This window comes from Martes martes, assembly GCF_963455335.1.
Source record: "Martes martes genome assembly, chromosome: 14".
NCBI lineage: Eukaryota > Metazoa > Chordata > Mammalia > Carnivora > Mustelidae > Martes > Martes martes.
In genome coordinates this window covers 10383167-10398760 of record NC_137902.1, presented here as the reverse complement: position 1 = coordinate 10398760, position 15594 = coordinate 10383167, and the positions used below count along the sequence as shown (strand labels likewise).

General features: G+C 36.9%; 1 protein-coding gene across 1 annotated transcript in view; it reads left to right on the top strand.

Annotated features, from left to right (window-relative positions):
• Nucleotides 1-15594, top strand: part of WDR11 (WD repeat domain 11) — a 57796-nt gene that overhangs the window by 24664 nt on the left and 17538 nt on the right. The window contains exons 12-18 of the mRNA XM_080823093.1: nucleotides 946-1052; nucleotides 2929-3004; nucleotides 7291-7399; nucleotides 9440-9564; nucleotides 10257-10404; nucleotides 14255-14361; nucleotides 15201-15315. Of these exons, the coding sequence (XP_080679219.1) occupies nucleotides 946-1052; nucleotides 2929-3004; nucleotides 7291-7399; nucleotides 9440-9564; nucleotides 10257-10404; nucleotides 14255-14361; nucleotides 15201-15315 (787 nt within the window). The remainder of the gene's footprint in view (nucleotides 1-945; nucleotides 1053-2928; nucleotides 3005-7290; nucleotides 7400-9439; nucleotides 9565-10256; nucleotides 10405-14254; nucleotides 14362-15200; nucleotides 15316-15594) is intronic.

Below are 15594 nucleotides of genomic sequence, written 5' to 3'. Positions count from 1 at the left end.
CCCCCAGATAGATTTTTAAAAATAATGAAGAATGGGTGGCGGGGATTCTTAGTGTCCAGAGATCATGGCGTCACTGTATAGAGCATAGGTGTGCAGATTGGCAGCTACTGGTCTTGGAGAGCATGTCTTAGGTTTCTGTGGGTACACAGATCTGACTGACGCTGCCAGACTTACATAGAGAGCACAGTAAGTTCAGAATGATTTTGTACAGTGTTCTCCTTTTTGTTATGACTCTGATGGTCAGTTTATCCTGTGTCTCCTTCCCTGCCCCCCCACCACCCCCGGCCTCCATTCTCCACAAGCCATGGTGGTAACACTGTAGTTAGTGTCAGTGGGAGAAACTGCAGACTCAACTTGCTGTCAGTCCTCATGAAGGAGACTCCCAGGCATCTGGCTGATAGGTTGCTTGCTGTCTTGTCATCATTTCTTTGAGATTTTTCTTTTGTGCTTTTCTCTAATTAAGACACCATTTGAAATTGTCAGCCACTTCCAGATCTTATCACTCAGTTTGAATTGTTTACTTCAGGAATTTCTCCCTCCTAACCAAATAGGAAATTTGATAAATTCCTCAGTGTACCCAGCTTTAAGCAGTCGAGCTCAGAATATTTTAATACCACTCTTTCTTAAGGAGTGGAATTCTTGAACACTACTGTGATGTGTGACTCTCTTTTATGCCAGATTTTGATAGTCATGTTAATGCTGCTGTGAATCCTGGCAACTAAACTCTCTCGCCTCCCATTACATTTGGAGATAAAGTTTTAATTAGAAATAATTTCATGTATATATTGGAAACATATGGTAATTTAGTCTCAAATGAAAGGTCATATTAATATTCTTAATTAACTTGTATAATAGAATTTAGGTCGTGGGAAAAACTTATTTTTCAAATAAGTTGCTCAGAAAAAAAGGGTATCTGACGGAACTTTATTTAATTTCTCACTTTAGGGGTATCGAATGGACAAGTTTGACTGGTTTTCTTTCCTTTGCTACTTCAACCCCGAACAATATGGGATTAGTGAGAAATGAACTTCAGCTGGTGGATCTTCCGACAGGTTTGTGTATTTAGGCTACTAAAAGATTGGAAAGGGTTTGTCATATTGATCAAAGATGTTGCTATTTATAGAACATATTCCAGAAAACTTTCTTTCAACTTGGAAGGTTTTTTTTAGATCCTCTTTGTATATTCATTTGGTTGTTATTTTTCTGTAATAATTGCCCTGAAAAAGCTCCTGGTTGTTGTTTGTATGCAAATTGTGTAAACCCGAGTGCTTGGCAAATGGAGTACCATTAGCCTGAACAGACAGATTCATAAGTACGTAGGGTATCACTTCTACTTTTAAGTACATTGTCATAGATAACCAGAAGCATGGTTTTAAAATAAATCTTTGTGGTAGGCTTTATTAGATTCTCTTCTAAAACTTTTGGCCTTTGTTAGGAAAACCTTTATAAATTTTTAAGTAAGGATTGTCTTTAAGAGCTCAAATTTAAAACTTTTGATAGTCTCTGTCTAAAGAGGGAAAGAGCTTAGAGACTTTCCAGGAGGAGGCATTCCAGTAAAGTAACTTGTTCAGAATTGTTTAAAAACCTACAACTCAATGAATTTCAAAATGAACTTTGAGATAGAATAAGGTGAGAGTTTCAAATCATTTTATGACACCTGCATGACTTCAAATAGAATTCATAACAAAATTGTAGTGAGTTTCTTTAAAATGGTGTAGCAATAAGAATATATGTAGATAGTTTGAATCCTAGGATATATGTGTGTGTGCACGTATGTGTAGTAAATCAAGTTATTTTCTCAATACGTATTTCCAATATATGATTGTTCTTACTTACTGAGTATGTTACAAGCCTCAAGGAATTAACCCCACTGAAATCAGTCCAGTGTTGGAAGTGACCTGCCCTGTATTGGGGTCTCTCTGATGACATGGTAGCCCAGGGGCGAACTGCTGTTTTCTAGTATCATTCACTTAAAAAAAAAAAAATCCTTTTTATTTTTTCCAATCAGCTCAGACCTTTTAGATAACTAAAAATTTTTCTTTCACAGATTTATTTTTGAGCAACAAATTTGTAAGTCATAGTTATTAACTTGCTTAAGTGGGATATTTGAGTTCATAGATTATAGACTTTTCTAGCCTGTCTTACAAGGATGTTCAGGAAAGGATGCGGGTGTTTGGCAAGTAAGAACAGGGGCCCCATTTGACAGCACTCAGGAGTGGGGAGGCGTGCAGGCACTCAACTGTCACTGAATTGAACGTGCTTTCTTTTGCTTAATGTAAATAAAAATGCGGGAAAAGTTACAAAAATGTATTTGTTCAGATGTAAAGTAGAATTTGCCTTTTTTAATTAGAGAAGACCGTTTAGCTTCTTTGGTATTTAACTAATTCTTATCATTCCCTAGTTTCAGTGTGTAGAGACCTTTTGATAGCAACAGGTCAAAAGTATTTCAGTTGAGCAATTTGTACCTGGAACAGAAAATCTTAAATATCTGTTTAAAGAGTGTTTTCCCTGCTGGTTAGTATTTATGAGCATGGGAGTGTTTCTGTAACTTTAAATATACCAGTCGTTTCCCAGTAGACCATTTCTTTACCATAGATGCATTGAAACTCTGGAAATTGGTATTTTTGAATTTCTAAAATACAACTATTTGAAAGAAACCACTGAAAATATTCAAGAAACTCTGTAACAAAGGAAAATATCATTTTATAAGAGATATTTGAATACAAGTAGTATATTATTGGTCTTCAAGGGTGATACCTTTGAGAATACATTTTGAATTTAGATTACTTGAAAGAGCTTAGAAGCAAGTAGAAGAATGAATGGGAGAGTAGAGGCAATACTGAGCAGATTCCTTTGGTGTGTATAGCTTTTTGTGTCTTAGATGTTTCATCTGATATTTTACATTTTCTTTAATATTTGCAATTAAAGGTAGGAGCATTGCTTTTCGCGGTGAACGAGGCAATGATGAATCACCCATCGAAATGATTAAAGTATCTCATTTGAAGTAAGTGTGAACCGAAAAGAAATCTGTGGTGTTACCACAATAGAACCTTAAGGATATTTTTTAATCTTTAAGAAAGTGAGACTGTGCTAAAATGCATAGAATTTCTTAGTTACAGTAAGTGGTGCTTTGCAGCCATTCCCAAGAAAATACTTTGATCACAAAATTAAACTTCTATTGGTTTTAATTACTACTTTTTAGAAAGATGAGATAACTTTCGTATGAATCTTAATATTTCATTATACTGGGCGTGGTGCATAAACAGTGAATTTTGGAACACTTGAAAAGAAATAAAATGAAAAAAAATTTCATTATATTGGTAAAACCAGTAATGCTATTTCGTTCTGCTATAGCTATATGGGTGTAAATGCCTGTCACCCTCGGAGATTTGTTATCTAGTGAAATTCATATGCATTTCTATCTCAACATGGGTTTGTTGAATCAAGGAACTGATTTTCTTTGTTTATAATTTAGAACTATTTTAATTTCAGTAAGTTTTTGAGTTTTTCATTCCAAGGGAAAATACATGTAAAGCAAGATTATTAAACAGAGACTGGATGAAAACCAATTGGAAGAACAAAGAAAGAAGGAGTAAGCTCTCTAAAATGGTTTTCAAAATTGCTTTAGCTTTTCTAGGATCTTTGCATTTTCATATAAATTTTAGAATCAGCTGATCAGTTTTACCAAAAAAGCTTCCTGGGGTTTTGAATCCATAGACCAATGTGGGAAAGAATTGACATCTTAACAAGTTTTGTGATTTGTGCACATGGTGTATTGTTCACTTATTTAGGGATTTAATGCCTTTCAGTAATTATTTCTTCATTGTCATTTGGTAATTATTTTTTTTTTTTCTTCAATGCTATTATACATGTATTTTTTCCTTTTTTAAATTTCAGTTACCAATTATTCATTACTGGTATACTGAAATAGTTAATTTTTTGGTATTGACCTCGTGACCATGCTAACTTAATTATTATTTCTAGTTGCATTTTTCTTGATTTTTAAGTATTTTCTCTATAGACATACCATGTTGTTGGCCAGTAAAGACTCTTCTACATCTCTGTTTTCTAGATAGTAGGCCTTTTTTTCCCCTTGCTGTGCTATACTGAGTAGGACCGCCAGTACCATGTTGAATAGAACTGATGAGAACTGACATCTTTGTTCTATTCCTGGATCTTACTGCAAAAGTGTTGAGTCTTTGAACATTAAATATGTCTGTAGATTTTTTTGTAGGTGACTTTTATTACGTTGAGGAAGTTTTCTATACCTAGTTCACTGAAACTTTGTATCTTTGAATAGCGGATGGATTTTGTCAGATGCTTTGTCTGCATTTAGGGACATCCTCATAATGACGGATTTTTGTTTTAGGTTGCCTAATGGGGTGAATTACATTGACCGATTTTTTGTATGTTAAACCAGCTTTCCATCCCTCGCATAAGTTCTTCTTGGTGATGATATATTACTAGATTTGTTTTGCTGATATTTTATTACCTCTGTGCTCACAAAGCATATTGATCCAGTTTTCATGTAATATCCTTGTCTGGTTTTGGAATCAGAGTAATGTTGACCTTGTAAAATGAGTTATGAAATATTCCCTCCTCTTCTTTTTTTTTTTTCTGGATGAGTGTGTGTAGAATTGGTATTATACCTTATTGAAATAGGAAGAATTCACCAGTGAACCTACCTGGGGGTAGAACTTGCTTTGTGGAACAGTTTTTAAGGGCGTACTCAGTTCTTTCATAGCTGCAGGACTATTAAGGGTTGGTTGGTTGGTTTCTTCACTGAGTTTTGTTAGTGTCTTTCAAGTAATCTGTCCATTTCATCAGAATTGTTGAATTTATTGATTAAAAACTTGTTCATGGTATTCTCTTAATCTTTTAAGGTCAGTTTCATCTGATTGATGGCTCTTTTATTCCTCATATCAGTAAATTATGTTGGTCAGTTTTGTTGATCTTTTCAAAGAAACTCTTTTAGTTTCTCTCATTTTTCTCTGTGGTTTTCTATTTTCTTTTCATTGAATGCCATAGGTATCTTTTTTTTTTTTCTTGCTTACTTCTGGTTTAATATGTTTTTCTTTTTCTAGTTTCTTAAGATAGAACTTTAGATGATTGAATTAAGGCTTTTCTTTAAAATTTAATATAAGCACTTAATGTCACATAAGCACTACTCTTTGTACCTACATGTTTTGATATGGTGAGTTTTCATTTTAATTCACTTTATAATATTTTTAAATTTCCATGAAATATTTATAGATACATTGTTTAATTTCAAAATGTTTAGGGGTTTTTCAGATACCTTACTGTTAATTTATGGTTTCCATTAGAGTCAGAGAGCATATTTTATGTTATTTTTGTCCTTTTTAATTTAAAGTGATTATTATATGGCCCAGACTGTGGTCTTAGTGAATGTTCCATATGCACTGGAAAAGATTGTGTATTCTGCTGTTACTGATTAGAATATTTCATAAATATTGGTAGTTATTCAGGCCTCAGATTCATACTGATTTTCTGCTTGCTTTCCTGTCCTGTCTTACTGAGAGATGAGTATTGAAATGAACTTTATTCTGGGCTTTATTTGAAGAGCTCATGTTCTTGCTTTGGATATTTTAAAGCTTTTTTATTAGGTATATACATATCTGGTATTGTTTGTTATGTCCTTTTGATTGACTTCTTTATCATTGTGAAATATCCTCTTTATTTTTGGTACTGTTCTTTATTCAGAAGTAAGTTGGATTTGTCTAATTTGTATAGGCACTTCAGCTTTCCTTTGATTAGTGTTTGCATAGTGTTTCTTACCTTTTACTTGTGTCTGATCTATGTCTTCACATTTAAAGTTGGTATCTTCTAGAAGGCATGTAGTTGGGGCTTGTTTTCCTATTTGGTCATCTGTGTTTCAAATTGCAGTCTTTAAATTATTCGTAGTGAGTATAATTATCAATGTGGCTTATATTTAAATCTACCATCTTGCTAGTTATTTTATTTTGAATTTAAAATGAATTAATAAGGATAGTTTTTAATTTATTAGACTTAATTTCTAATATGCAAAATGTCAGTTGTTACAAACCACATAAACAAAAGTTCTTTGGGGGAGGTCCTCAGTAATTTTTAAAAATGTGAAAGAGTCCTAAGATTACAGGGTTTGAGAATTGCTCAAATTATTTGGATTCCAGTCTCTTCTGTTTCCAGTCAGTCTTGACTCTACATATACCTGCTACGTTAATAACTCTAAAACAACTGAGCACTTTATCCCACATACTTTAAAACCTTCAGTGATCCACTGTTCTCTGCAGAGTGAATCTCTGTACAACCTAGCGTGGCATATTCATAATGCGATCCAAAATTCACACTTCTATCTTCTTTCTCATGGTGAATGCTCTTACGTGCTCTACATTTTCAGGTAGCACGTTCCCCCATTCTGTGTCCTTTCTTGTCTTGGCCATTTGTCACATTTGTTACTCTGCCTAGAATGCCATTGCCCAGTTGTCAAAATAAATCTCCTCTTTCGTAGTGAATCTTTGTAGCATTTACCGGATTCTATCTTACATTAGTTTTTTACATATAAGCCATTAGATGCCTTTATGTTAGATATAATAAAAAATGTAACATACTGCCTTCGTATAATCCATAATGATATATAAAATTCTTTCATGTGTGCTATTCCCTCCTCCCTTTTTTATTCTTAGAGCATTTAGTGAGGGAGTAAGACAAATGTTAGGAACACCATTATAAAGATAAGTAGAATAAAATTCAAAAAGATTACATGGTTTATCTGAGGCCACATAATTATCAAGTGGCAGACTTTGTCCTGAGCAAGAGAAACTAAGGCCTTTGGTACACTGAGTACATAGGATCTTCCTGCTCGGTCACATTTCCTCAGTGTCAGCATGATAGAAACTTTGTGAAAACCTTTATCTTTTCGTTTAATTTTTACCATAACCTGCACACCAATCCATTGGGATAGGTAGTGGTGTTCTCATGTCATGTATGAGAAAATGAAGCCTCGGGACGGTTACCGTAAATTGATAAATTGGTGAAATGTGGACTTGTGCCTTTTTTCATTCCTTCTTCTGACCTGGGCTCCTTGCTTAATTGTGGCTCTATGGCCCTCAAGGTCATCTTAGGGCGTTACCTTCTTAATGACTATTAATCATGAGAACTAAATGTTAATTTATGTGGTCTGTGTTTAGAATAAATCATGTGACTTTTCTGATTTACTTAACTGTTTATTTGTATTACTTATGGCAAAAATTTTGCAAAAGGGGGCTTATTTAATAATGTTGTTTATTTTAGGCAGTATTTGGCAGTTGTATTCAAAGATAAACCCCTGGAGTTATGGGATGTGAGGACTTGTACCATTCTTAGAGAAATGTCCAAAAACTTCCCTGCAGTAACTGCTTTGGTAAGTTACAACTGAACAACTAGTGTATCTAGGCATGTTCAGTATGTGGTGAATATTTTTCTTTAGCTTGAGTCAAAATCATTACTGTCATTTATTTCCTTGCTAAAAATGTGTGTTGAGAGAAAGAAGATGATCTAAGTACCTGGCGATAACTCTTATTTTCTTGGATGGGTTAAGCAAATACTGCGTTAGTGCAATTCCAGTTAAGATTTTACTTCGCTATTTTAAGGAACATGATGAACATATTCATGTTTAAACATGATAAACATAAAAAGATTTTTGAAAGAATAAAGGTCATAAGAGCTACCTCAACCTTAAAAAAAAGGAGAGGACAGTACTGAGAAAATGGTCTCACTTTATGGAGAAAAATACTGGATCTCTACCTAATACCATATTCAGAAGTGGGCTCCATGGGATTAAAGACCTAAATGTAAAAATAGAAAGCTATATAATTAATATAGTAAAAAATAGAAGATATTTTTCTGTTCTGGAGTAGGAAAGGACATCAGAAGCTCAAACCAAATGGCAAAAAAAGAAAAAATGTATTTAATTAATCAAGATTGATGCTTTCTATTTAATGAAGGACCCCAGTGTCAAAGTTAAATAGAGAAGACAAGTTGGGGACACCTGGGTGACTGAGTCAGTTAAGCGCCTGCCTTTGGCTCAGGTCATGATGCCAGAGTCATGGGATCAAGTCCCACAGCAGGGATCTTGCTTCTCCTTCTTCCACTGCCTGCTGTTCTGCCTACTTGTGTACGCTATCAAATTAATTAATTAATTAATTCAGTCTCTTTTTAAAAAAAGAGAGAGAGAAGACAAGTTGGAAAAAGAAATTTGCCAATGTCTGAAACCAGCGAAGGGCTAATCCCTATAGGGAGTTAGGATTATGGGAACTCCTGCACATACACAGTGAAAAGACTAACCCCAGTAGAAGGAGGGCCCAAGTACATGAACAGTTCACGAATGGTGGAGAAACCTAAAAGACCAACAACATATGAAGAAATAGTCAAACTCAGCAATTTTTAGAGATGGGCAAAATAAAATAACCATCAAATAACCAGGATGTAACTTTGAAACTAACAAAAACTGGGAAGACAGATGGCATCAGATGAGGGTGTAGTGCAGGTTGCAGGAATCCTTATGCACTGTGGGGAGGAATGTAGACCGGTGAGACACTCTGCAGAACAGACTGACAGCGCCCGGGCAAACAGACATCCCCTGGGCGCCAGCTCTTTAGCCCCTGGTCACAAAGGAGCTTCCATGGGGCTCTTGACTGCGGTGTTGTTTGTCCGAGAGTTTGGAGGCGATCAAGGTGTTCTCTGCTGGGAGAACAGCTAGACTGCGGGCTGGCGGATGTACTCGCGGAATGTTCGGTAGCAGGCAGAAGCAACAGAGATGGGTGTGCCCCTGTGCTGAATGAAAAGAGTTAGAAACAGGGTGGGATATGATGAAGCCCTATTTATGTAAGTTACCAATACAGGCATGTAAAATAACTACTGGGAAGAGTTGATGCCTATGAGAGGATATTAGATTGAATGCATTAGAATAGGAGGGAAGATAAAAGAGTAAATAAATCAAATGAGAGATTTGAGGTGGCTCTGTGGAGGACAGTGAGCCGTGGCTAGAGGAATGTGATCATCTCACCCTGTGCACCTATGGGGGAGGGCTAGAGGTAGGGAAGTGAAGATACCATAATTGCATTTATTATTTTCGTTTTGTAAAAAAGAAACCCAAAAACAAGGCATCAAAAAGTTAGAGCTTTTGAAAGTTTGTCATTAAACTCTTCTACCTTAAGCTCTCATTAAAGATTAGAAGTAGAAGGAGGTGGAGGGTAGAGTATTAAAATCTGCCTTAAGCACTAATTAAAATGCATTTGTTCAGCCTTTCTATAAATAGATAAAACCTAAGAACAAATTATGAATTCTTGTGCAGTAGTAATAAGTGATGCCGGGCAGTGGCGAGAATGCCCAGCTGTTCTGGAAAGATTGTTGGACAGAAGTAAACTGAGCACTTGTAGGTGTGCCTGTCTTTGCTTCTCAGGAGTGGTCCCCATCTCACAACTTGAAGAGCCTGAGAAAGAAACAATTGGCCACCCGAGAGGCCATGGCCCGCCAGACTGTGGTCTCAGACACAGAGCTGAGCATCGTGGAGTCCTCCGTAATCAGGTGCAGTGTGCTGTTTCCTGCCTCTCTCATTCGTGATACCAGTGTCCTTGTGGGGAACTTGCCAAGTGCCATCCAAAGGCATCAGTAGTACCTTGTTGTATTTCAGTCCATACCTGGACAACTGAAGAGCTAATTTTATTATTTCATTGCTTAGTGCAGTCAGTAATGCGTACAGTAATAACCTCATGTCAGCATCCATTAGCAAGCATGACCATTCTCACTACCCTTCTGTTCCCTAAACTTCGGCTTCTGGAATTCAAATGAATGTCACGTGAACATCCAGGTAGATCATCTTGTCATTTATACACAAAAGCAAATATGTAGCAAAAGCTAGATTTATATGGATTGTCCCCATTTCTATCCCCACCAGTTTTACAAATAAAAAAACCTCCGTGAGAATGAAGGGTGAAGGTAAGGCCTCTCTTTCTGCAGCAGAAACAGCGAACAAGTTTCTTGTGTGATGTCTAGATGACTACATTTCTCTGTATGGGGTAACTGACCTGTTGGGTGTAGTTTGTGCTTTCCTATTATTATTTGGGCAAAGATTAGTGTCAGTGCTTTTTTTTTTTTTCTTTTTAGGTAAATAGTTTTGGACCTCTTGTTAATGCATCTGTATTTTGGGCAAGTTAATTAATGTGTGTGTCACTCTAGGGGAAAGAAATATCTTTATCTTATTCCTCTCTATTCCAAAGCTTGTTGCAGGAGGCAGAAAGTAAATCTGAACTCAGTCAGAACATCTCTGCCCGGGAGCATTTTGTGTTTACTGATAATGACGGCCAAGTTTATCATCTCACAGTGGAAGGAAACTCAGTGAAAGATAGTGCTCGGATTCCACCAGATGTGAGTCCAACTCTTGATTACATCTTCATGAAGGGTTCTTATCAAAGATTTTGTTGATTCCATTTCCAGTGAAGCCATAGTTAAGTTGTGAAGCTATTCCAGGAAGGTTTAATGTAAATAATAAGCTTGATTATTTAAGGAGATATTACCATTGATTAAACTATTAGAGAATAACATTGTAACTCCTTAGATTAAATACTTTCCGTGTGCTACTTATTTTTTTATCCCCTTAATAATCCATGAGGAATCCTTTCCATTTTAACTCTGAGAGAATCAAGGGAGGATAAGTAACTTTCTCAGTGTTACCCAGCTTAGTGACATGGCAGTTTTAAACTGAGGTCTGTCTGTTTGATTCCATTATCTCTCCTCTTTCCACTTCAGGCATTACCTTGGAGGATTTGACTTACAGTCTAGCGTCATTTTGGGGTAATAGTAATCAGGTTGTAGGTGCAATAGCATTATTAATATTTACTAACTTATATCTGTCCTTCTAGGACCTTGTGAAATCCTCTGATTGAGGTTCTCTAGTTCGTAATTTGTGTCCACATGTATCTTATAGGTTGTTTCTAATGGATAGATAAGAAGATGTTTTTGTTAACTAGTACTGTTATAATGGTTAAGTGGAGGCATGAGATGATCTCATAAATGTATTTATTTAAAATTGTCATCTAAAAATAAACAGTTTTAGTTAAATGCCAACCCCTATATCTTGCAGGTGGCTCAGGATGGTGGCTGGGGTGGGAGGGTCCACTTCCAGGGCGGCTGACTCACCTGGCCATAAGTAATGCTGGCTCTTGGTGAGTGGCCTCAGTTCTTCCTCGCAGGGACAGTCTCCATAGGGCTGTCTGAGTGTCGTCGCCACATGGCAGCTGGCTTCCCCCACAGTGAGTCATCCTGGAGAACACAGAGAAAGCTGCAGTGTCTTTTAGAACCTAGTCTGAGAAATCACACTCTGTCGTTCCCTCAGTGCTGCTGGTTCACGGGTCAGTCCTGTTCATTTGGGAGGTGACTGCCAAGGGACATGAATATCACAAGGCAGGTTCAGTGGGGGGTCTGTTAGAGGCTGCTGCCACATCGTCCTTAAAAACAACATGAGAAGAGTTGAGGCCATGCAAACCACCTTCTCTACTAAAAATGGAAACTAACATGTGAAAGTTTCATTTTTACTATTTTTTTTTTTTTACTATTATATAGAACAAGTCATACCTGAGACTTAGTAATGTCTGTTTTGAACTTTCTCTAATGTCACTAGTTTGAAAGGTGAAAGTAGTAATGCAAATATGAAAGGTTGGTGTTTGGTCATAATAGGAAAAGGAAGTTACTTTACGTATATCGGAAGAAAATCTGCTAAGGAGAGCAGACCTAAGAGTTGCAATGTTAGTGTGGCTGTCCTTTGAAATATCAATTTGCCGTCTTAGGAATATAGAGAGTTCCTGCTCTAGAACCGCGGAGAAGGCCGCACCTGAAGTCTGCCAGTGCCTCTCACAGGCAGCTCCGTCTGCTTCTGATCACTTCACACTTGCGATTAGGATGTAGAAACAATCCAGTAATTTTTTGAGATGCCAGTTCCTCCTTACCCCAGAAAAAGTTTAAAGCTTTTAGACAGTAGACCCTACTTTTCCTTTTTATAGAAGTTTCTTTCGGGATGGTAATTGTGCCTCACAGCCTTTAAGGTTTTGTCTCTTTTTGTGGAGGTCCAAAGTCAGGGTATGGCAGGTCTCTAGCTGCCTGCCAGAGCCTTTTATTCCACAGCTAGAAGCAGCTTTCTCAGGGAATGAGCAGCCTAGTACAGATGCAGCCTCCAGTGAAATTAGTGCATATTTAGGGAAAATACCTTCCCCTAAAACCAGCTAGGTTGCTTTTAGGGAAAGGTGTTTGAGCAGCTACTGAATAATACACGAGAAATTGGCTTTGGTTCATTATTTTTATTTTCTGAAATTTAAATATTTCCTAGGGACTGTCCTATAGAATTTAGGCAGAGGTTTTGTTTGATCGTTTTAATCTAGTATTTATCTTACTCTCCTCCCAAACGTAAAGTATTAAACATTTGCTTTGAGTTGACTCCCTCTGCATTATGGCCCCAGAGCTATAGAGTATATAAAAATGGTAAAAAGAAGAGGAAAACTTGGCATATTTTAAATTTTGGAGCATCTGTAGTTGACTGTCTTTATTCAGAAAACTGGAACAGTGGGAGGGAATGAGTATCTCGATGTTGCTGTCAGCCTTCTGATCTTTTGAACATCACATTTTATATACAGAAACATAACAGTGTCAACTAATAATACTCTGTTGAGTTTTAATCTTAAATTGATTCTCTTGAGAGTATTTGGAGCCACAAAGCAACTTTATGCCACATCCTCTGAAAGCTCCTTGGTATCTGCATATGGTTTGTATCCTATCAACAAGCCCTCAGGTAGAAAAGTCTGGATTGTTTAATTATATAGTCATATTAATAGGTCACTTACAAGCTGACTTCTGAGCTTATTTGAGCTTTAATATTTTAGTTTTAGAGGTTAGAAAGTAAGATTATAAAATGTGGAAGTTTTCAAGGCTAGAAAAGTAAACTGAAAGGGAAATTCTGAATTAAACATTCTGTTAATGTGGTCAGGAAAATGGAAATAAGATCTTGAAATGTGGCTTCATATTATACAGAATTCTATTTAACATAATTTTCTAAGTTTTTTATTATTGAATTCTTTAAAATACTCATTTTTAATCCAGGTTTTTTCTTTTATTTCTTGACTACCAGTAGGATTTGTGTAGTTATTGATGCATGGGCCAGTCTATTAATAGTCTGTTTGGCCATCCTGGAGCTTTCCCACTATGAACTAAGCATGCGAGTTTTTATCTTTATTTTGTTTTATAAAGGCAAAAAACAAGATTTCTGTTAATAAGTAAAAAAGTAATTGAGCAGTATTATTTAATAATGAGCTATTTATTGACTGCTGTGTAGCAGGCGTTGTTTTGAGCCCTTTCCTATATAAATGTAATAATACCAATAGGAACTCCTCAAGTTTCATGAGCTTAACTTTCTTTATTGATGACAAGTCTAAGACTCAGAAAGATTAAGTAAATGTGCCCCAAGCCACACAACAAATACACGGGATGAAGCCCAGATCTGAGCCCCAGTAGCTGACTATAGAGCCCAGGCTCTTAAGGTCTTTGTCACACTACCTCTGTGCATTTGTTAGATAGAGCTGCAAGCTCCTTTCTCCCCTCTCTCCCCCTCACCTCCCCTTGGACTTACTGCAGTACTGTTGAATTCTTATACTTGGGTTTCCGTATGTCTTTGCAGCATCTTCTGTGAATTCAGATTGTGCAGATGCCTTTAATCTACAGTATCTCTTTACTGTCATTATTCCAGAAGGTATCAGGGAAGCTCTGGATCCTCTTTTCAGTAGAAAAGCTGCTGCACAGTTAATTATGAAACAGCTCTGAATTCTTCTGGAACAGACTGATTTATCCTTTTGCAGTGAGTGAGAAGTTGGAGACAAGGGCCCTTTGCAAAGGGTTTTCTTTTCTTCTCTTTATTGCTTTTAATTTGCTTTCTTTAAGGTATTTCTTCCTCAAAAAGCACTTCTTCTCTACAAATTTAGTTCAGATAACTTAATGGCCATCAAACTGAAATCTCCGGTTTCTTTATGGTTGAAATTGATAAGCTAGGTAGCTCTTTTAGTGTCCCAAGTCTGTTAGTATTTTATGGCATACATACCAAAGCAAAACCATTTATAATTAAGTTTTATTAAAATATCTTTATTATTTTATCACATTTATTAAGTAAAAACATTACTCTGCTATGATGGCTTATAAGTAGTGAAAACTATGTGTATCTATTGCTTTTGTTTTCTAGGGAAGTATGGGTAGTATTACCTGCATTGCTTGGAAAGGTGACACATTAGTTCTTGGAGATATGGATGGAAATTTAAATTTTTGGGATTTGAAAGGCAGAGTATCCAGGTATGAATTAAGAATTCAGTATTATTTGGGGGCACCTGGGTGGCTCAGCGAGTTAAACCTCTGCCTTCTGCTCAGGTCATGATCTCAGGGTCCTGGGATAGAGCCTCACATCGGGCTCTCTGCTCTCAGTGGGGAGCCTGCTTCCCCCTCTCTCTCTGCAGGCTTCTCTGCCTACTTGTAATCTCTCTCTGTCAAATAAATAAAATCTTAAAAAAAAAAAATTGCAGTATTATTTGGGGCACCTGGGTGTCTCAGTTGTTTAAGCGTCTGACTCTTGGTTTTAGCTCAGGTCATGATCTCAGGGTCCTGAAATCAAGCTCCTTGTCAGGCTCTCTGCTCAGCGAAGTGTCTGCTTCTCTCCCTCTCCCTCTGCTCCTACCCGTGCTCCTGCTTGTTCTCTCTCTCTCAGTCTCTAAATAAAATAAATAAAATCTTTAAAAAGATGCAATATTATTTGTTTAAAAAAAATAACTTCTTGATATGGTTTCATTGGAGGCTCATGACCTGCTAAGTAGGATCATTAAACATGACCAAGTATAGCTTGGACCCTTGGGTCTCTTGTCGCTCAACTTGGGAGGAAGAGCCTTGAGCCAAGCTCTGGGTCATTCATAGGAGACACTTACCTGCAGTTGGCCCATGCAGAAGTGTTGGAGCATTATTCCATCATCATTAAAGGGCTGACACTTTCTGTCATATTGGACCCCTGTCCCTGAAAGCAAAATGGATCTCACGTCACCAGACCTTGTCAAAAGCAAACCTAGAAAAGTCATCGGACATCGTTTCCAGTGACAAGGTATTACGCTACGTCATATTGGCATCTTGTTTTTGTTTGTTTTCAGAGGAATACCTACACACCGAAGCTGGGTGAGGAAGATTCGTTTTGCTCCTGGTAAAGGAAACCAGAAATTAATAGCAATGTACAATGATGGTGCTGAAGTGTGGGATACTAAAGAGGTAGGCCCAGCTCCATGAGGGGACACTCAAACCAAGCTGCTGGTCACAGGAGCTGTAATTTTTTTCTTCCTTCTAATTTAGAAATGAAGCCTATGAAATGGGTTTGTCAAACTTCTTAAAATGATTTTCTGGCTTTCAATGGTCTCACTGTCTTTGGGATCTTCAAAATGCAGTCTGCATGTGGAAGAGAGATTGCCAAAGGCTGTTCAGTTTTAACTTGCACTGGGTCTTTGCCACTGGCATTGTCTGTGATAAACATCTTCCTTTTCTTTCTGAAAA